This window comes from Microtus oregoni, unplaced genomic scaffold (genome assembly GCF_018167655.1).
Source record: "Microtus oregoni isolate MIOR12 unplaced genomic scaffold, Mior012 000032F_ref0000030, whole genome shotgun sequence".
NCBI lineage: Eukaryota > Metazoa > Chordata > Mammalia > Rodentia > Cricetidae > Microtus > Microtus oregoni.
This window is the reverse complement of record NW_024543091.1, coordinates 19150893-19174048: the sequence shown is the minus strand read 5'-3', so window position 1 is coordinate 19174048 and position 23156 is coordinate 19150893. Positions and strand designations below refer to the sequence as shown.

Genomic DNA, 23156 nt, shown 5'->3' with positions numbered 1-23156 from the left:
TGTAGGAGCTGGACATTGAATCTGGGTCTTCTGGAAGAGCAACCAGTTCTCTTAACCACTGAGCTGTTTGTTCACCCCTGATGGTGTTTCTTGACATTAGTTATGCTTGTTTTAAAATGGGGAAAGGTAGGATTGGGTGGAAATGATGTGGACACAGTACTTGTCTATGAGGTTCTTAAGTTTTTCTGTTTAATTTATTGATTGATAGGTTGAGAGTAATATAATTACAATATTTCTCCATTCCCTTTCCTTTCTCCAAACTCTCCTATATATCCTTTCTCCCTCAAATTCATGGCCTCTTTTTCATCAATTGTTATTGCATGTATATATGTGTACTTATATAATTATGTATATTATGCATATGTACATAGCTTCCTAAATATAATCTGCTCAGCCCTTAAATGTTACTGGTGTGTATGTGTTCGGGGCTCACTGTTTGGCACTGGACACCTGTGGTGTGTTTTTCCCTGGGGAAGGCCACCTCTCCTGCTTTCAGCATGTTTCAGTTGCTTATGGTTCTTTGTGTAGTGTTGACGCCTTGTGGGATTTTCCCTGTCCAGTTTGATATCAGAAATTCTTTAAAAAATAAAATGGAATGTCCATTTTCGGTTTTTTAAAGGAATGTGACAAATTTGGGCTGTTCCTGGAGGCACACAGCCAACCACCACACCTGTAAACAGGCTCAGAGTGGGAAATGGTGAATTTTCAAATCTCGTATTGGCACAGTATACCACTATTGCACTAAAGTGTTTGAATCTCCTACTTCAAGTTTTTTTTTTTTAATCTTATTCTGCTAGTAGCCGTTGAATGGCAGCAAACCACAACTGATAGTCTAGCGGTGACTAAATTGAGTAATTGTTGACAGAAGAAAGGGTGGCAGTGTTCAAAGAAGGAAATTAGTAATTCCCACGTGATCTGGAGGAGTCGGTTAGCATTCCTAACTTAAATTTCTTTCTTTCTTTTTTTTTTTTTTTTTTTTTTGGTTTTTCGAGACAGGGTTTCTCTGTGGCTTTGGAGCCTGTCCTGGAACTAGCTCTTGTAGACCAGGCTGGTCTCGAACTCACAGAGATCCGCCTGCCTCTGCCTCCCGAGTGCTGGGATTAAAGGCGTGCGCCATCCTAACTTAAATTTCAACTATATTTTTCTCCAATAAGTTCCTATTAAAATTAATTACCCTACAAATTGTTAATGAGTATTACAGGAAAATGACTACTAATGACAGAATTCCTGAGATACAGGTAAAAAAAAATGGAATAAAACAGAATTAGGCTTACAGGAGCATATTTATACACTCTTTCCAAACTGTGAAGTGCTGTTGCGATATAGGGAATGATCACTGGCGAGTTAGCCTTGCCCACACCTCTCACAAGGTTGTATTTTCTCCTTTGTCCATTTGGCCACACTGTGCTGCGGTGCCTGCTTTCCTCATCTCACTGTTTTCCAAACACCGTTCTGTCATTTTGCTTTGTTTTTATTGCGTACCCCATATCAACAGCAACACCCCATATGGGCAGTAACATACTGCTTCTTTAGAATACTCAGTGGATAGGCAGTAGGGACAGAAGCAGGGAGAGGGAGGGCTTAGGAAGGATTTTAGTTACTCCCATCACTGTGATCTAATACGACAAAAGCAACTTTAGGACAGAAGTGTTATTTTTGGCTCACAGAGCAAGGCATTAGACATTTGAAGCAGTTAGTCAGGGCAGCCACCACCAAGAAGCAGGGAAGGGGGAGGGATGGAGATGCTCTTTTATATAGTTCAGGATCCCAGCCTCAGGAAGGGTACCACTCATAGGAGGAAGGCTTTACCATCTCAGTTATCCAAATCAAGATTAATTCCCCAATGACATGCCCGGACACCCATCACCCAGGTGATTGTATATCTTATCAAGTTGACAACTGAGATTACCTATCCCAAGGGGTATGGTTAGAAAGAGCCCGGGATAGATTAAAGTGAGTGTTCTAAATGCTGAGCACTGTTGGATAAGATTGAAGAGTATATTGTAAATATCAGGTTATTATTTTTTAGCAGGTGACTAACAGATTCATCCATGCTTTGGAAAAGAGACCTCTGGTGTCAGTCTGAAGAATAAAGAAAGAGACCGGAGGCCAGTGGGGCCAGTTAGCAGTTACTGGTGAGCTGGAACAAGGGAGGCAGAAGAATCAAAGAAACAATCAGTATAGAGCAGGCAGATTTGCTGCTCATTGCTTATGGAAAGGGAAGCCAGGAGGATCTGGGTTTAGTCTGACAGAGTAAGGAAAAACAAACGGTTAAGAATTTATTTTACATGGCAAGAATGGAAGACTGAGGTAGGTCTTTAATCAGTTCCTGGTTAGCACTGTTGTTTTTTGTTTTTCCTTGTATTTTCCCTATTTTTTGTTTTTAAATTTATTTGAGACAAAGGCTCAATGTGTAGCTGTGATTGGTTTGGAATTCATTAGGTAGCCTAGGCTGTACTTGAACTCCCAGAGATCTGCCTACCTCTTACTGCAGGGACTAAAGATGTTTGTCACCAGGTCCAGCCTTAATTTATTTATTTTTGAGACAGGGTCTAACTATGTAGCCTTTGCTTTCTCTTTGTATGTTTGTGTGTTTGCAAGGCATAATGAAGTGTGGAGGTCAGAGCAAAAATCTGTTCTCTCCTTTCATCATTGAGTCTCAGGACTTGAACATCAGACTTGGCAGCAAGCGCCTTTATCCGCGGAGCCACCTCACCAGCCTATTTCATTACTTTAAAAAAAATTCTAACATGGCCTCGCACTGCCTAGTTGGCCTTGAACTGGCTAAATAGCCAAGGATGACCTTGAATTTTTAACCCTCTTACCTCTGTGCGCTCTAGTGTTGGGATTAAGAGGTGTGCATTTACTATGATCGATTATGAGATACCGGAGATTCGAACGCGTAGCTTCGTGCAGGAGCCTCACCCCGCTTAGCCCCAGGCCTCACTCTCTCTCCTGTCGGCCCCCTGTAAACGCGAGGCGAGTGGGGGAAGGGCGCCTGCGCGCTGGCGGCGTCGCGCACGCGCGGCGCGGGGCGGGCCACGGCTGTCAGTCTCGGCGCGGGCCACCGCCCTCCAATGCGTGCTGCGTTCCGGCTCCTCCCTCTCCCGCCTCCTGGTCCCCGCCATGGTGCTGGAGTCGGTGGTCGCAGACTTGCTGAACCGCTTCCTAGGGGACTACGTGGAGAACCTGAACAAGTCCCAGCTAAAGCTGGGGATCTGGGGCGGTAAGCGCTACGCCAAGGCCGGCCGGCGTGGGAGCGGGGGCTGCGCGTGGTGAAGCCTGGGAACCCCAGGGACCCCCGCTGGGCATGCTCCTGTCGTCGACTTCTTCGCGCAGGGGCATCGCGCTGCTCAGCAGTCCTCTAACCCCTCAGTATAAAAACAAGGAAAAAAATTATTTACCTCAGCTGCGGACGTCAGAGCGCGGCTCATGGTCCCCACAGTGTTAGCCCATCTCCCCTTGCATCTCATGTCCCCAGGACCAGGTTTCCTTCTCTTTTGGGTCCCAGACCCAAGGAGATGGGATGGGCAAGGATGACATTGAGAAGAAAGGCGTGCCTGTCCCCAAGGAATCTGAACTCAGGGATTCCTACCTTGGGCCACTTCCTCATTGGTCACAGGGCCCTGCAGTTTTTTGTTTTGAAATAGATATTCAAGCCACCGGCCGGAGGCGTCATTAGTTAGGGTTGTCTGCTTAGGTGCAAGTGCGGAAAGACCTGCCAAGGTTTTTATCCTGGAGATTAGGGGTAGAAAAGTCTTGTGATTGTAGTCCCGTCTGCGTTCTTCAATAAGCTTGTCTTTGGGAGTGTAACTCTGTGGTCCTGCGCCTGCCTCAAGCCTCCTCAGCACCACAGAATTCCAGCACAGATTGGGGGTTTGGGGAAATGGAGAGTACTTTCATTTGTTTACCAATTTACTGTAAGATTTGGGAATCTTGTCAGCTTAGGGAGAAAAATTAAATAACACCAGCCTACTTAAATGGATGGAACTGCGTTTAATTGTCAGCAGTTTAAGTACAGACTTGCTCTGTCTGGTTGGCATTGGCCAATGGGGAAGTTAGCCGTTCTACCGGTATTTGAAATGTGCGTTACCTGCTCCGAGTATAAAATACACTGGGGTTTGAAGATGAGCATTACTTCTAATGGAGTATAAAACAGTGTCTCAGTTATGTTGACCACCTGTTAAAATGGTATCCGAGTAGATGAGTTAAGCACATTATTAAAATTCAAGGCCATCATCGGGCTACGAAGTCAGTGTATGTTGAGGTTACAAGAAGCAGAATCATGGACCTAGAGTGGATAGGTTGTTCCCGTCCTCTCCTCTGGGCTCGTTTCTCATGTTACATTACATTTCTACATTAGCGATTACAAAGGATTTTCCCATTATGTTTCTCACACATCCTGGCTCCTAAAACGAATGCTTACACGGAGGCGCCCTATTTTTATTGGACAGTGCTGCCACAGAGTTATGACTTGTCTCCTGAATTGCGGAGGAACTTGTTTTATTTTAAACTAGGCTTCTGCTCATTTTTGGGTGGTTTTCCTATAAATACATACTTTGGATACCCATCCTTGCCACATACTGCAAAAGGGAGAGTTAGAAGGAGGTGTCTCGAGCGTGCTGTAGGAAGAGAGAGGCCAGGTGTTCTTCAGAGTTCTTGCAGTAATGCCATTTATTAAAGAACAACATTTGAAATGGGAAAAAGGGGCTTCAGATCAATGCGAATGCTGATAGAGAAAGCCCATAGTTCTAGACCTGCATTTACTGTATGGACCTTGGCTTCTTCATTTCAGCGTTGACAGAGAACGTGTTTGTACGGTCGGAAGAGTTTGAGTCACTCCTGACAAGATGATATTCCCGTGTTAGCACTACTCAGGATTTCGCAGTTGCCTGTCCCGTGTTTAGGTCTTTTAAAAACGAAATAAAATGCATGGGTGCGGTTGCAGATTCCTTCACTATCAACTCTTACTTCCAGCATTAGATGTTGGATGCGCTAGCATCTGAGGGCTCTTCTGGTGTTAGTCCGGTGTAGGTCTGTCTGCAAACAGTCTAGACAGTGAACACAGTCCGGAGGTTCCAAGCTCTCTCACAACCGAGTTTCAGGGTTACAGTGCTGTGGCACCCCTGGCCTCACTGTCTTGTAGTGAGATCTAGCAATGGAGACTTTCCTTTATCCTGTTTTCTGTCACAATTTATTTTGTGGTGCTGGGGATCAAACTCCAGGTCTCGATGTTGCCCAGTGACACTGTGGGACGAGCTCCTGTCCTCAGCTTCGTTTCATTTTCTCTTTTAAGATAATATAGTCTGTCAGTAGTCTGCATTCACTGTCCACTACGCCCAAGGATACACAGGTGTCTGTCAGCAGCTGTCCCGGGAACAGTCAGCCACTGAGTTTGTCTTCTCCCCGCTCAGCTCCCACACAGCTTCACTAATGGCCTCTGGAAGTCATGTGCTTTGTAGTTGTTGCTCAACATGTTGTCTTTTAATCCCGATTCGCCTTAAGATAGAAATGAGACGAGCTGTCTGACTTGACTGTTACTCTGACAGTACTGCTGGAGAAACTGATATTAATCTTTCTTGGGGAGCTTAATATCAAATGGGAATGTTAATGAAATTGTTGATAAGTTATCCATGATGCTGACCAAACTTTTCAAGAAAGTTTGAGAATTATATATAGTTCTATTTGAGAACTCTGTGTGTGGTAGCAGATAAAATTTATGTGTCACTGATTTTTTTTTTTCCTTCAAGTTTTGCATGTTCAAGAGTTTGGAACAGGAGGGGTCTTCCTGTAGAAGTTTCACATACTTAGATGTTTTGCTCTTTGGAGAATAAGTTAGTAAATCTTAACTGGCTTATTAGACTAGCCCAAAACAGTAGTTCAGTGTCAGGATGGGAAGGGTGTAGTGGGGGGCTGTTTGGCAGTGCCTGAACTGCTTTTGGTTCAGAAGGTTGCTGCAGGCATGCATTAGGCAGATCCTAGATACTGCTTGTGGTGTGAGAGATGGGAAGTCTGTAACGAAGGGTTGTTCAGCCCTGTATAGTAGTTGAGGAACTGCTCTAAAATGAAAATGGAGATTGTCTCCTGCATGTAATAAGACCTATTGAGTGGGCAGATTTTAGTTAAGGAATAAAAGAGGATCTAGAGAAAGTACGTTAACCTTAAGAAATTTCTAACAAGAGGAACAGGTATCATAAATGACTGCCATGTATCATGTTTGTAAAAATGCACGATCTTTGCTTGGATGTGCCCAAGGAGTTCTGAGAATCAAAATATGGTGGTGCCATAATTTGAAAACCATTGTGCTGGGCCTATGAGACGTTCACATAGTGTAAGCCACAATAAAGAAGAAAATTGTAGCATGGAAAAGAAGGACAGAAAATTAGAAAGTCTAGAATCAGGTTATATACTCTGGGCATTGCTTTTAAATTGAAGAAGAAGCAAGGCCCTTCAGCCAGCTCAGTGGGAAGGGCGCTTGCTGCCAAGCCCGAGTACCAGAGTTCAATCCCTAGGATGCACATGGTAGAAGGAGAGAACCGACGCCTACGTGTTCTCCTCTGACCTCCACGATGGCGTGTGCCCCAATATAGAAATAATTGTAACAGTTTTTAACTGAAGAAACAAAACCAATAATTATAATAATGATCTTTCAGGGGGCCTAAAGGTTCTCAACGTTGTGGCTGTCTTTTGGAATTTATTCTTTAAAGATAAATGCCTAACAGTTCCTAAATGTTTTTGAAAGTGGTTTATGCAAAATACCTTTCAATAACTTGCTGCTGTAGAAACAGGCCTCAGTTATCCACTAGCTACAGGATTCAGGAGAAGAACATTTTAACTCTCTAAGCGTCAGTTTCCTAGATTGTAAAGAGAACACACCACTCAGTGTCTGTGGTGGAAGTCTAAGGGAAGTCTTTGTAACTATCTTTTACCCCCCCCCCCCCCCCCTTAAAAAGCAAGGGAACTTTTTGCATTGGATTGATACTTGCCAGGGCTCCCGTTTTCAGTAGCAGTACGTAGGGCAGCCTTAGAGGCTCAGAGTGCCTGGTGGGCAGGTGCTGCCAGATGAGAATGTTTATCTGGGCTTTTGATCCCCACAAACTGGTACCAGCAGATAAATTACACAGCCCTTAGCTGTTTGAGAGGCATCCAGGATTTAATTGCTTTAGAGTAACATGTTTCTAAAATGGTGTGTCGAAATGTCAGATCTTTTGCAATTTAAGTCCTGTTCTTGCTATGTAGGATCTGCCAATTTGATTTTTCTTATTTTTCTTTTTTTTTCTTTTTGTTTTTCGAGACAGGGTTTCTCTGTGGTTTTGGAGCCTGTCCTGGAACTAGCTCTTGTAGACCAGGCTGGTCTCGAACTTACAGAGATCCGCCTGCCTCTGCCTCCCGAGTGCTGGGATTAAAGGCGTGCACCACCACCGCCCAACTCAATTTGATTTTTCCAAGCTGTTTACTGTGGAGGACCAGGAAGAGCCTCCTTTTCAGATTCTGTGGCTCTCACTTCCTTTAAATCAGTGGACCACCCCAGACATGGGTGTAGGATGACAGGGGTGGCTGTGGTGCCCAGGAACAGGAACCAGGATGTAGTGCACTCAAAGTTCACAACCCTGCAAGCCAGGCTCTGGGGAGCGGTTTCAGGTCCTGTCCTTCACCCTGGAGCCTTTCTTTCCCTGCCAGCCCACGGTTATGGGTGGGGTTTCTATTCTCAATACTGGGAGCTAGAATTCTTGTAGATGCTGAACTTTGTTTTTCAGAATTTGGGATATTTGTGAGTGTATAACGTTATTTCTTGGTGACACCCAAGTTAGCATAAATTCCATTTCACTCCATATACGTACCGTGCAGTAGCCTCCAGCTATTTTCAGCATGCCGTGCTTGGCAGTAGTGTGCCATGCAAGACTGGGTGTGGTAGTTTTCTATCTGTGGTAGCAAGTCAGCGCCCAAAGGTTTGCATTTTGGAGCCCTTTAGACTTTATTTAGGTTTGTGATGCTTAGCTTGTCTCGCTGGCAGAAAGCAGCACACGGAGAGAGAGTGAGTGCTGGGGCACACACCAAGGATGAGGGAACTGGATGGGAAGTTCACCTTCACCGGGACTTTTTGGCAGGTCACGAATGGGAAGGAAGCCATTTGTTTCTTCTGTACAATAATGAGGCGACATTTTTGGCTGTAAGCACCTGTGGATTGAGCAAGGCTGAAGCAGCCTAAGCCGCCTGGAGGTACATGCCTCTGCGCTGTCCGCAGCCAGTGTGAGGCACGCTGGCCCAGTGCACAGCTCTGCCTTTCCTTCTTCCTGGTGGTGAAGGACAAGTCCTGGAAGACACAGGAAAGAAACCACATCTACTGCAGGACGGCCCAGCAGGTAGCAACAGGGCAGCAGAGAATGATGGAAAAAGCAGATGTTTGATCTATTTTTACTTTCTTTAGCCTCATTATATAAAACACTGTACTGTCTAAGTACTTCTAAACCCACTGAAGGAGTGGTTTTTTTTTTCTTTAAAGAATTTTACTTTATTTTGTGTTTTGCCTTCATGTATGTGTGTGCACCATGTTCTTGCAGTGCCCATGGAAGCTAGAAGTGGGTGTCTGACTTTCTGAAACTGGAGTTAGGGATGGATGTGAGCTACCATGTGGGTCCTGGGAACTGAACTTGGGTCTCCAACCCCTGAGACATCATGTCCCTAATCCCACAGGGAGTTTTTTTTCCCCCTTTTCTTGAAAAGCTAATTGGGTACACCTTTCCGTGTATTTAAATAGCATTGTCAGTAGTTAAAATCCACTCCTTTTCTAGAAATAGAGCCGAAAGTTGGTGCTTTGAAACCATTGCTAGGAAGCTGTGCCGAGTGCCTTGGGTCTCAGGCTCCGTGTGGTGTTTGAAAGGAGAAAGTCTTGGTAATGTCACAACTTTCTGTTTTTCTCTGCCAAGACTTCTTGTTTCACCAGGAAACTGGAAAGGAAGAGTCAGTTACTTCCTTTCTCCTGCACAGCAATCCTCCAGCTGAAACAGTCTGGGTTGGCTCAATTTGGAGTCAGATAGTTCGATTCATTTGGAACGAATTGGTTCAATATTTTCTTCGGTGTCTGTGAAAACATGAGTCATTAAAATAAATTGATTCATGCTTTTGCAGACTGCTTAGTGGTTGAGCACATTTTCTTGGGAGATGAGCGTCAGTAAATATTTGATACAAGCGCTGTAGATCCATCAATCTCCAAGAGCCACGTAGCACTCAGGCCATGTGGCTAGATTGGGGCTGGTGTTTTTATTTCTTGCCATTTTTGTTGTTGTTGTTTCATCATAGTTTGGACGAATCTTCATGTTTTATATTAAGAACTGACCAGGGAGTCAGGAGACACAGGCTCTATTCTTAGTACAGTGGCACAGTCGCTTTATAGACTTGGGGAAACCACCCTGCTCAAACACTGGCTTCTTTATGTGCTAATGTGAAGAGGGGAAGGGGTGAGATCTGCATGTCCTGGAGTGGTTCTGGGGTGTAGCTTAGGAACCCTTTTGGAGGTAAAGTCTAGCATGGCCATCTGCAGTGCCATCTCCTGTGTCCCTGAGGAACTGCTCATGCAATCCCGACTCCACTTCTCTTTTGGATTTCTATATAACCTTTAAAATGAAGAGACCCGGAGTGGCACCAACAGGCCTCTCAGTGCATAGTCTGGTTATTGCTTGGTAAATGCAAAAGATTGAACCCTCTGCCTTTCTACTCTGCTATCTGGAAGAGAGCACTGTGTGCTGAAACCTGGCATTGAGTATCAAAAGAGTGAGTATTGGCTCTTCCATGTGCAGGTTGTCATGGTATCCATAGAACTCTCATTTAACCTCAAGAAACCTTCTATTTCTCTTCCTTGATATGCACCACCTGCCTCTTGTCCATGAGGCTGTGAGGATCCAGTAATGTAACAATCTAAATATAGATTTTGAAGTATCACTTGATGGCCTCATTGTAGTTGCTTCTGTCCTGTAGTTACGTGCATTCTAAGGCGATTAAACCACTGTTAATTCAGTACCAGTGACGAGAGACACCGGTAAGGAGTTCATAATTGTTTTGGGGACTTTTATAAACTTAAGTGTTAAATACTGTAAGGGATCCACAGCCCAACCCTCTAAAAAAAGGAGAGACGGTTTCTGGTTGAAAGTATTTGATACCAACACTATTTTTCTTTCTATTTGTTTCTTGAGACAGTCTTATGTAGCTCAGGCCAGTCTCACTCTATGAGGCCAACGATCATCTAGGACTTTTGGTGCCCCTGCCTTTGTTCAGTATCTGGTGTTACCACATGAGATCTGCGTGTGCTGCTTGAGATAGAACCAGAACTGGGTGCATGCTAGGCAAGCACTGCTTATTAATCGAGCTGCATCCCCAGCCCTTTATCTTTCATAGTCATGTAGTCCAGCTCTCCTTAAGCTCACAGTGTAGCTCAGGCTAGCTTTGGTGTCCTGATCCTCTTGCTCTGCCTCTTGAATGCTGGGAGAATAGGCATGTGTCACCAGGCCCAGAGCAATGCTGTGTTTCCCATGTTTACTTTATAGACGACTACATGTATGAAAGCTATCCTTGGACTTAGAACTTAGACAAGCATATTTCATGTTAGAGTTCCATTTGATTAAAAAAAAACCAAATTGAGGGTTTGCGTGTATGTATGTGCATTGTGTATGTGTGCCTAATACCTGCAGAGCCCAGGAGGCCAGAAGAGGGCATTGGGTCCCTCTGGGGTTGGAATTATAGGTGACTGTGAGCTGCCCAGTGTAAGTGCTGGATACTGAACTTGGGTCCTCTGCAAGACCAACAAGTACTCTTAACCACTCAGCCATCTTTCCAGCCCCTGTTTTTTTCATTCATTATATTAATTGGTCCTTTCTTCTAATTTAATATCTTTCTTTTTTTAAAAAGATGGTGTTACTTGCTGATTTAATGGACTTGCTTTCATTTCTATCTTTAATTCATTAGTGAAGATTATTTTGCACATTCTGATTTGGTTTACCATGTTACATTGCCCTTCAGCCTTGGCTCTGAAGCTTCCTGTGTAACTCTTGAAGGTGTGAACTCATCCAAAATGCCTGGAGTCTTTTAGTGAGCACCGAGTGGAGTTTCCTTCAAAGCTGGACTCCTGCACTCCACTCCTTACCCAGATCCTCAGTCCACACCACAGAGCTCCTAACCTGTCTCTCTCCTGGGTGTCTGTGGACTTGAGGCTAAATGCCACCTGGCAGTGTGCTTGGCCTTCGTGTTTTCCTTGTGGGCAGAGTGTAGCCTGTCTACCCCCAATGTTCAGCCTCCTGACCACATTTCTTTTCTTTGTTTTTTAAGATAAGACACAGTTATTTGTCTTTGCTTTTTTTTTCCCCCTAGAAACTTTCTATGGCCTCTGAGTGATCTTATCTCTGGTGATCTAGCTGAACAGGAAAGTCACTTCAGTGTGTTTGAAATTACTGTATTACTGTTTCTGGAAGGAAAGTGGCATCTTTTTATTTTTTATTTTTTTTCTGGTGCTCAGTTCAGTATGAAGTGATTGATGTTTAGGTGGGATGCGTTTCAGTCTTACAAATTATTTAAGTGGAAGTTTCTGCATACTTGGGCCATGGGATGGAACATGTACCTGCAGAACAGCGTGACTGTGTTGGCAGTTGGCTGGGGCTTCCCCTCGCCAGGGAACTGGCTACGGGCTGAGGGATAGATGCTTTCCCCCAGTCACTGGGATGCTGCCGATCTGCAGACTGCTGATTTTCCTCCCTCTCTTACTACTGGACTAGTGGCTCCTCCTTTAGTGCAAATAGCTACCGAATGATACTGTTTGTATCTTGTATCCAGGAAGTATGAGCAAACCTAGCCAATTCTGTGTTAGTTTTATGTGTCTGAAAGTAAAGTAGATGTAAAGTGTGAGAAAAATTAATATACAAATGTTGAGACAAATTGAACTTAGAGTTTACTTTTGTTTTATTTTTTGTTTCCTTATTTCTCCTATTTTGTGTCATGATTTTACTTAAAAGTAACCTGGTAATGGTAAAAATTGGAAACTACAGAAAACAGTTAATAAAATGTTATCCTTTGTGTAACTGGAGGTTTCTCTCATGCCTTCCAGTTCCCTAATAACCACTCTGAGGCTTAAAATTATTTACATTCTGTTTAGCATTAGCTAAAGCTTATTGTTAACTAGCTCTCGCAATTTAATTTAACCCATTTTATTATTCTCCATTTGACCGCGAGGCTTGTGGTTTGTTACCTCACAGCTCGCTTCTCTGGCTACTTTTGGCATCTCTCAGACTCTACCTTCTTGTTCTCTTTATCTTTGCTTGAATTTCCTGCCTGTCTCTATTCTGCCCTGCCATAGGCCATAGCAGCTTTTTTTTTTTTAAAATAACTATTGGTAATAAAACATATTCACAGCATACAGAAGGGCATCCCACTTTTCTGTTTAATTAAAAAGGAAGGTTTTTAACTTTAACATTGTAAAATTACATATAATAAAACAGTTTTCAAGCAAGAATTATAGTTATAATATTTAGTCTATTTGTATTTAGATAAAATTAAAATACTATATTTTTGTGAGCTTAAAGTTTTATATTTATCTTTTATCATAACTACAGAAAACTAGTCTTCAACTCCATCAAAGATCCCAGAAGGATATAATATTACCTAAGTAAACAGGAAGTGCATTGTAAGGAACTTCCAAAACTCTAGAAATGACAGAGACATCTGGCTTCCTGGACAGTCGCTCATAGTTTTTCTCTAATGTTAATGCATCCATCTTCAGCCTACAGGCCCATAGTGTCTGGCAGACTTTTCATTGAAGCGGGAAATTTGAAAGACTATCCCACCTATATTGGCAGTTTGTCAGTCATTTTCCTCTGTGTCCTTCAGAGTGTCTGGCAGTTTCTTCTGTGAAGCAGGAACCCTGAAGGACCCACCCCACCTTGTTTTGACAAAGTTTAGTGGTCATTTTCCTGTGGGTCCTGCATGTTCAGTTTATACAGCATACAACCAAGCCATTCAGGTAAGAGCAGTTTTTTTTGTCCAAAGGGCTAGCTTTGCCACATTGAAAGCAAACTCCATAAGGAACTTCTTCAATGCCCATCATCCTCTTGAAATTATTGGTGCTGCCAGGAACAGATGTGTCTCGCTGTTGAGAAAAGTCTAAGTTCTTAAAATATTTTTAAATGCCATATTCTGTAGGTCTTTGAAGTGTTTGAAGATTACCTATTCATCTGAAATATATCTCATATCTCACGCATATATAGAAAACCTAACTAATATGATTGTAAGTTTGACTATTATAGATGACTATTAATTTGTATTTTTTGACTTATACATTACATTTTTAATTGAGATGCATAAACATAATACCTTAAACAAGAGTAGAAATATACATATAACAAAATTGACTTTAAATTTTTATTAATAATCCAAAACCCATACCAGTATAAAGTATTTTGAGATTAACAGTTATTTTTGGATTAAGGTAGATTGAATAATCTACCTATTTTTCATCATTTCTATATCATATTCCCTTTTTTCTTTAGAAAGAGATTGACTATAACCACTGATCATTTATAACCAGCCATCTTTAAATGATTAATTATTTATAATTAATGATTTAAATGATTAATTATTTATAAAAATAATATTTTGGGCATTTGGGTGTAGTTTTGTTTATACTGCTGAATGGGGGTGCTGGTAATATGGGGATCCTGAGAAAGTTTAGAATTATGGTTAAATCTTGGCTGCAGTAGTCTGTGAGGCCGCTTCATCTCAGCCAGTTGTCTTGAAGCTGATCTGGATATTGGATCACCTGGGCTATGTTCCCATGGAGACCTCTCAGGGGTCTTGCTGGATCAAACCATATTAGCTTGGAAGGAATTCACAGCTTCTCATCTTCTGTGGGAACAACTTTTATGGACCCTCTTTTCCAAAGCAACATGATCTTAGACCCAGATTTTGAAGTCTTTATGTTGGTTTAGCTTAGCAGCTCCCACAATCAAATATCTCTCTGCAGTTAGCACCTGCTTGGCCTCTCATACGGTCTGTAACTGATCTTCCAGGGGATTTGGCACCCTCTTAAGGCCTCCATAATCACTTCATGTGGTGCACAGGCAAGCATGAAGGCAAAACACCTGGATACATTAATTAAAAAAAGATTCCTTCAAGTGCTGAATACTCTTCTAGGGGTGCCCCATGATTTTTATGTTTGGCAGTGATGACATCCTTTCAATTCTGACTCCAAAATTAGTCTTTACTGTGATGGCCCCTGATTGACACTGAAATTGCCTTATTTTAGGTATATATGTATGTATCTGTGTGTATATGTATGTATGTATGATTTGAGGGAGAGGCTTACTCTGTATGTAGTACAGGGTGGCTTAGGGTTCACTGTCTAGTCCACACTGGCCTCAGACTAATAACTGTCCTTCAGCCTTAGCCTCCCAAGTGCTGAGGTCACAGGCATACACCACCATACCTGGCTGTTCCTGGTTTTAGTTTCCTTCCAGCTGTACTATAGAGACTGCCTGACAGCAGAACTCATTGTCTCCTCTCTAAGTACAAGGCTGTAGTATTTCCTGCCCATTCCTGGGTAGGGGCGGCTTCCCTGCGTCTCTGCCTTTCTTGTAACTTTCAATAATTGTTTTAGAAAAATTGAAATATTTCTTATACACGGGAAGTACATATCAGTCATGGAAGTGGCATTATGGTGTCATGGCTTATGTTTGTTTAGTTTCTGTTTGTTGGTGTTTTGCATACACACATATATAGTTTTAAAAAATTATATCAGTCTGGGTGGTATGTAGCCTTTTATTAAATACCGTTCCTCAAACATTTTCCCGTGTCCTCCATTGTTTTGTTCCATAATGCAGATGCGTTCTAGCCTCTGCCTCCTGCTGGACCTTGAATCTGCACATTCTTTCATCTGTGTTCTTAACTCTGGCTTTGCATCCTTGGTGTTTGGTAGATTGACATGTTATACTGTATTAATGTTGTATTTCTTGTCTTTTCCTTTTACAGGCAATGTGGCTTTAGATAATCTGCAGATAAAAGAAAATGCTCTGGTAAGGGTTATTATTTTTAAATTAGGTGTAATAACTCAGTTAGTTTGGCAGGCTCTTAGAAATGTTTGGTTACTAGGCATCTGTACTAGGTACCAGATAAAGTGACTGAGCCACACCAAGCTGGGTTCCTTATTTAACTATTTGCCCTTGGAAATTGTGGATTAAAGATTTACAATTTTCCTCCAATGATCAAAATAGTACTTTTTATCTTTTTGCAAAATGTAGTTCTTCCTGTGACTTAATTTGATTGTATAGCTTTTAGTCTTTCTCTTTCTTTCTTTCTTTTGCAAAATGGAGTTCATTTCATGACCTAATTTGATTGTTATAGCTATGCTGTCTCCATTTGTCTTAAATATTTTCCTTCACATTATCCTTATACATTTTCTAGGCAAATTAGGGCTTGGTGCTAACCAGTGATCTAGATGGTGTGGAGGTACCGCAGTGATAGGCTAGCCTGGGAGTACTGAGGTAATAGAAAAGTACTGACACTTAGCTGTAGTGAGGAATTTGCATCATTTGTTGTTGAGCTACAAGCAAAGCAGCATTCACCCTCTCCACCCAATGGGTTTACTTTTAACTTGTGCAAAACTGAAGTCTATGATGTTATTTAAGAATGTGTATTGACCACATTTCAAATTTCCTGCATGTGTGTTTGCCTGTGTGCATGCACACATGCTTCTTTTTCTTCTTTGAGATAGGGTCTTGCGTAGCCATGTATTCACTATGTAGATAAGACTCACCTTGAATTCCTGAGCTTCCTGCCTCAGTTTTTCAAAAGCCAAGATCACAAGCATGTGCTAGATGTTCTTATTTCTTGGTTTCAGTGTCTTCTTATGCTTGAGCACTCGGTCAGTAGCAGAGCCTTGGCTTCAGGGCCTGCCAAGTTGAGAAAGAGCCTGGCACACTGGAAAAACTCAGAGTACTTAGCTGTCCTTCCCTGACTTTACGTGGCATGCCACTATTTTTAACGTTTTATTTAAAAATTTAGAACTTAATGATTCTGTTGATAGGGGTTAGAGTCAAGTTTATTTATTTCTCAATTTATAAGATTTTGTAGGAAATAACTATAAATACAACCATGGGCACAGTACTCATTAACATTCCCAGAAGACAGATTGAGCTGTCAGCTGATTTTTTTATGGTTAAAATTAAAATAATAAGTTGCTTCATAATTCATAGACTTTATTAGTTAAAATTAGGCCCCTTTCATAATTTAACCAACTCAGTTTTGTTGATGGTTTTTCTTTATGGTTTTGTGGGTTGAACCTTATGTCTTCTGTGTGCCAGGCAGGTGCTGTCACATTGTGCTGTGTTCCTAGCCTGAAGTTTTACTTGGAAATGGGAACTTTATTTATTGTTAAAATTATTCCAAGTGAATAAAAAATGAGCACGAGACAGCGCTTATGAAGTGACTTATGTTGAATATATCTTTCTAGACCCCCAGAGAACAGAGTCACTACTTTTTCCAATTCTTTTGTCAAAGGTACTGTGTTCAGTTCCTCTGTACCTAGGTGCTTGTGGAATTGTATGCTCATGAAAATGGATTCTTTGTTAGCTGTAGCGTGTAGTATTGTAGTTCAGTGTTCAGATATCCACAGCATTCCTATGTGTTAGGTAATAACTAGCAGAAAGTCTGTACTGACTGATTAAAGTCTAGTAATTCTGAAGATTTGTCATCGTTATGAATAAGAGTTATAGCTTAGCAACCAGGAGTCCAGATGAGGCTAAAGTTAGTATTGTTTGGCGTGTATAATTTATCTAAGAGAAATGATAGCTTGGTAGATAGTACATTAGCACCTTCCTTTTCGGGGGGGGGGGTTGTTTACTTATTTGCTAAATGTATTATCTGAGAGAATTATTCAGTGATTGTTTTTAGCTGACTTAAGTGCACGGACCCTGTTCTTTCCCACTTTTTGCATTTCAGGTAAAAGTGTCTATCTGTTTCATTTTTACAAATAACCTGCTTATGCAATCACTTTCCTATGAATGCCCTTCTATTGATAATTTTGCTTCTCGGTGACTTCTTTATGTAAAACCACCATTTAAGGAAGCATGTATAGCCATGAGTTACTCAACTGTATCATTGATGTACAGAAGTGATTTGGGGTTGCCTAGAGAAGTCCTTTAATGTTTTTTTCTTTCTTCTGAAGAGTGAATTGGATGTTCCTTTCAAAGTCAAGGCTGGCCAGATTGGTAAGTACTTCACCCTTCATTGAGTTACTTAGTCCGTAATAGTTTCTACTTTACCTGTGCTGTTAAACTCGACAATTCAGCTTTGCTTTATCAAAAGTGTGGGAAGTTTTTGGTTTAATTATTTTCAGAAATAATTAATTTCAAAATTCTAAGCTAATGTATACCATATATAATACCTACTTTTTAATAAATACTTTTTAAAGGACAAAGAGATAGAATGTTACTTTCTAAAACAGAAGGGCATTTTGAAATGTGGTCATGACTTTCAGTCTTTGACTTTACTACACAAAACATCTCTGTTTTCAAAGCTAATAACCCAATTTCCTGTTTATTTTCTTTATATATGTGAAAGTCAAACAATTTAAAAACTCTGTTAAATAGACTTTAAATGAAGTTCATTTCCCTCCTTCCACTCATCGTCACTTGATGTATTATGCAGCAATGTAGTATGGAGGATGTGCTTTGGTAAGTACAAAGTCTCCTTATCTGTCTGTCATCTGTAACTCAGCAAATGTGACTGCTGAAGAAAATTTTCAATAGGAAATTTAATCTACAAAGTTCTCTCAAATACTCTATGTGACCTGATTTTAACTTAAGGAAACAAAATTGTCTATCTGAATCTATCAGATACAATCTGTCTACAATCTATCTATCTATCATCTAATCTATCTATATCTATCTATCTATCTATCTATCATCTATCTATATACTATTCATTCATCTATCTGTCTATCTCTCTGCTATCTCTCTCTATCTGATTATTGTCTGTCTATCTATCTATCATCTAATCTATCTATATCTATCTATCTATCTATCTATCTATCTATCATCTATCTATATACTATTCATTCATCTATCCGTCTATCTCTCTGCTGTCTCTCTCTATCTGATTATTGTCTGTCTATCTATCTATCTATCTATCTATCTATCTATCTATCATCTATCTATATACTATCCATTCATCTATCCGTCTGTCTCTCTGCTATCTCTCTCTGATTATTGTCTATCTATCATCTATCTATCTATCTATCTATCTATCTATCTATCTATCTATCTATCATCTATCTATCATCAATTTATCTCTCTACATGGGTTACTGTTACTGTAGAATTTGACTGAATGACTCACTTGTCCACTCCTACCCTACTGCTAGATTCTATTGCTTCCTTTCTTCAGTCATTGTGCTGCCACATTTTAGGAGTTTATCCTTTACTGTTTTAGCATCCTTTCTACCCTTTGATTGAAATAGTTTTTTTCTCACATAATATTTTCTGATTACCATTTTCCTTTCACTAATCTTCTCAGTTCTTCCCCACCTTCCCTCCCACCTGTATCCAAAGTCTCTAATTAGAAAACAAACAGTCTTCTAAAGGATAATAGTATAATAAATATAATACAATATAGTAAAACTTAACACATTGGAACTGGATGAAGCAAACAGAAGGAAAAGAGCCTGAGAAGGCACAAGCGTCAGGTGCCCACTCGTGTGTGCTCAGGGATGCCATGAAAATACTGAACTGGGGTCCATACTGCATAGGTGGAGGACCTGGTACAGACCCTGGTGCGGGCCCTGTGCATCTTCCTCAGTCTCTATGAGTTCATAAAGAGGGTCTTGTTTTCCTGGGGTCTTCCATCTCCTCTGGCTCTTACACTCTTTCTGGCTTCATCTTCCTCAGGGTTCTTTGTGTCCTGACAGGAAGGATTTAACAGAAACATCCCATTTAGGTCTCTTATTCTTTGCATAACGTCTGACTGTGAGTCTTTATTTGTTTCTGTCTACTGCAGGAGGAAACTTTTTTGATGTTGGCTGAGCAAGGCACTGATCTATGAGTATACAGAATGCCATTAGGAGTCATTTTATTGCTTTATTTATTTATTTGACTTTTTTAAAGACAGGGTAGCTTTGGAGCCTGTCTTGGAACTCGCTCTGTACACCAGACTGGCCTCAAACTCACAGAGATCCTCCTGCCTCTGCCTCTAGAGTGCTGAGATTAATGGCATCTGTCACCATTGCCCTATTGCTACATTTATTATTATTAATTTTTTAAAGTCAGTATTGTTTGGTTTTCCCTTAGATCCCTGGGATATGTAGTCTCAGGTTCTTGTTCCTCCAAGCAGTGTTGGGTATGACTTCCATCTTGTGGAGTGGGCCTTAAGTCAAATAAGACATTGATTGGTTACTCCCACAGTCTCTATGCTACCATTGCCTTAGTGTATCTTGTAGACAAGACAGCATTGTAGATTTTAGGGTTTGTGGGTGTGTTTATGTTTCTCCTTTGCTAGTGTTCAGATATCTTCCTGTACCAACGATGCTAGAATGTAGTGTTGAAGACTCTATCTAGGGAACAACTCAGCTTCTTCATAGTCACTGAGTTGTGGAGGTGTTGTCTTTAGCATGAGGTCTTGCCATCAGTTTGTGGAGAGTGACCTGTAGTCTTGGCAATAGCCTGGGTTGTTTGGGGATTCCTAAAGGGCCCCTTTAGCCATCAAAGAGACGGCCAGTTGGGGCTCTGTCTCCCCCATTATCTGACTATTTTGTTTATATTGCCTTCAAATATGCATAAATTTTAGAAAGCTTCTACTGTATTAGGTTTCCATAATACCTATCCGATGACCCTTAATTTTATCCATCTCTCCCCATTTTCCTCCCTCATCTTCCTCTCCCCTCCCACTCCCTACTTGTTCCAGTCCTCTTCATCCATTCTTGGCTATTCTATTTTCCTTTCCTAATGAGATCTCACTGTCCCTCCAGTCCCTTACTCTATACCTAACCTCTGTGGTTCTACAGATTGTGGCTTGGTTATCAATGACTTAATAGCTAATATCCTCACATAAGCAAATACACACCGTATTTGTCTTTCTGGGCCTGTGATACCTCACAATGATCCACCTGCCTCTGCCTCTCAAGTGCTGGAATTAAAGGTGTGCGCTCCCACTGCCTGGTAAGAAATGGAATTTTTGTTGCAGAAATAATTTGATACTTTATTTCTGGGCTACATTTCTACATAAAACTGACTCGGTTACTCAGCTATCCAGCTGACTAGAATATTCTTCCTTGTAGAACATTATTTTATTTTCTTTCAGTTTGTTGCATTGTTTTTCAATTTGTTCGAATGCTGAGCACCTTTTTTTAAACATTGCCAGTGATTCTGGTCATATGACTTTACATCCTCGGAGTCATACCAGATTCTTTTCTAATAAGTCTTGCTAGCAGCACTCACTTACGTCATTACTTTTTATAATTATAACGGAGGGGACTAGAGAGCTGGTTCTGCAGTTGACAGCACTTGCTGTTCGTGCAGAGGAAGTGGATTCAATCCTCAGAACCCACATGACAGCTCACATCTCCTAACCCCAGCTATGGGGATGCAACACCCTCTTCTGGCCTCCCCAGACGTTGGCCATGCATGTGGTACACATACACACATGCTGTCTGAACAATTACTTGCATAAAATAATTAAATAAAAATTATATTGAAGGTACATAATTGATGCTTTATTTTTGGAACATGGAAGGCATCAGGGGTAGGAAAGATTAGGACAGAATTGTAGTAATTATGACAGCTGACACATTAGCTGTCTGTGGCCTTGGGAAGAGGAGTTCTAGAGATATAGAAAAGATAGAATTATGATAAGGTGCCCCATTTTTCCCGTTTTAGAATTCAGATCTCTTCTCTCTTCTGCCACGCACTCCTCAAACTGCACCAAATAAGTTACTGAGATTAGGACCATAGTTCTTCTATGAAGAGTGATAGTTTTTATGGGTTCATTTCTGCCTATCATTAAGCTGACTTTGAACTTGCTGTGTGGTGAAGCTGGCTTTGAACTCCCAATCCTCCCGCTCTCATCTCCCAACTGCTCACAGGGATCACAGGTGTGCACTGTCATGCTCCACCTAATACCATTGTTTTAAAGAGAAAAAGTGTGTTCTGCTCTATTAGTATCTATTTGTAAAGTAACAAATCTGAGTTGTATAGCGTTAGCATCATAAAAGAAGATTGTGCCGATTGTGAAACAGCACACCTTGCCTCCAGATCTGGCCTCTTCATTCATAGCTGTCTGACCTGCTGTCCACATTCATAAAAGAGAGAAGGGACTTCTCTGCTGCTTTGGTTCCTGTTTGCAGACACTGTTTACAATGGCTGTGTTGATGGCCACAGGTAGTACTTACGGTGGCTGTGTGGATTCAGTTGTTGGTGAGGCAGGAAGAGCGTGCGCAGTCTTCAGGTGTGTCCAGTGCAGAGCTCTGGCTCCAGCGTCGAAGACCTTGCTGGACATAAATGATTAATTTTACCCCTCTGAGACTGAGCTGCCTTTTCCTATTCCAGATTGCTGTGATTATTGTTTGATTTATCAAATGAAGTACTTGTCATAAAGTTTGGAAAGTATAAAATGTGCACTTTAAATACCACCCTCACTTTTTTCCCCAAATGACAAACATACTAAATGCCTAAAGGGTTTTGTACTTTCCATGGGAAGTGAGAAATCTCTTTGTATCCTCTTTAGCAGTCAAATAAGGATTTATGATGGAGATTATGTTTCTTTAGATAAATTAACTTTGAAGATTCCTTGGAAAAACCTTTATGGAGAAGCAGTTGTTGCCACCCTAGAAGGATTATACCTGCTTGTGGTCCCTGGAGCAAGTATGTTGTTTTACATTGTAATCATTCTGTGTCATTGCAATGAAGTGAAATTGTTCCCCTGTGAAGTATTCTGATATAACGAGGAAGCTAGAACATATGTTAGAAACTGATCACACAGTATAATGAATAAGCATACAGTTGTGTATGTATACACACGTATTGCTACATTTGTATACCAAATGCTTTTCTGTTGTTGCTGAAGACAGTAAACTGTCTATTTTAATTTTATTCCCCATGATTACTTATTTTAAGTTGTGATGTACTTGACAGATGTACTGTTGAAGTAATTGTATGACTTGCAGAAATTTAGAATATATTAGCTTACATATTTCAAAACTGGAATCTTTTCCCATATTTTGTTGCTTCCGATTTTAAACAGGTGTTCTTTCAAACATGTGTAGCAAGTTTTTTCTTTCTTAGGAATCACAATATTCTAATAACAATTAGTATTTTAAAGCTTAATATCTTTAATTATTAGCGTTTTCAGCTAAAAAGGACAATATGAAAAAAAATTGAATGCTTTGGGAAAAATTGCTCGGTTTCTCAACCATAGTATTGATATAGTGTTTATAATATAGGTAAAGTATTTATTTTTGACCTTGCTTGCTTCACTGTTGGCAGTACTAGAGTCCGTATTTAGTAGTTGCCACATTAAGTACATAGCTTTGGCTTGACATTTTCATGCTTTTTGGGTCTCATGGTTTTCAAGGTGATACTGAAAATTTTGAAAGGTATATTAGCTATCTTATGCTATTATGAAATACTATGATTAGTTGTCTTTTTGTCTCTTATAAGTTGTTTTTTTAGTTCATCATACAGATGATGCCTCTCATCATGGTGGCTTCATATATGTGCTACTATATTTCATTAAAAATCTCCTTTTTATAGATTTTTTTAACTTTTGTATTTTCTTAGACTATTGTTATCAGATATGAGATGACAGATAAAATGAATTGTTAGGATTATTATGATTTTTTTATTTTATTTTATTTTTTATTTTCAAGATAGGATTTCTGTAGCTTTGGTACCTGTCCTGGAACTAGCTCTTGTAGACCAGGCTGGCTTCGAACTCACAGAGATCCGCCTGCCTCTGCCTCCCAAGTAGTGGGATTAAAGGCATGCACCACTACTGCCGAGCATGTGTTAGGATTATTAAATATTCCTCAAAGGCTTTGTGAAAACATTTTTGTCAATCTATATAGACACCGGATGATAGATGTTTGTTTGTTTGTTTATTTATTTTTGAGGCAGGGTTTCTCTGTGTAGCACT

At 40.7% G+C, this 23156-nt stretch overlaps 1 protein-coding gene across 3 annotated transcripts in view; it reads left to right on the top strand.

The window, feature by feature from the left end:
- The first annotated feature begins 3108 nt into the window (after positions 1 to 3108).
- Positions 3109 to 23156, top strand: part of Vps13c (vacuolar protein sorting 13 homolog C) — a 154390-nt gene continuing 134342 nt past the window's right edge. For all 3 annotated transcript variants that reach the window (XM_041679334.1, XM_041679335.1, XM_041679336.1), the window contains exons 1-4: positions 3109 to 3226; positions 15007 to 15050; positions 17201 to 17243; positions 21791 to 21886. In XM_041679334.1, coding sequence (XP_041535268.1) covers positions 3127 to 3226; positions 15007 to 15050; positions 17201 to 17243; positions 21791 to 21886 — 283 coding nt within the window. In that variant the 5' untranslated portion in view covers positions 3109 to 3126. The remainder of the gene's footprint in view (positions 3227 to 15006; positions 15051 to 17200; positions 17244 to 21790; positions 21887 to 23156) is intronic.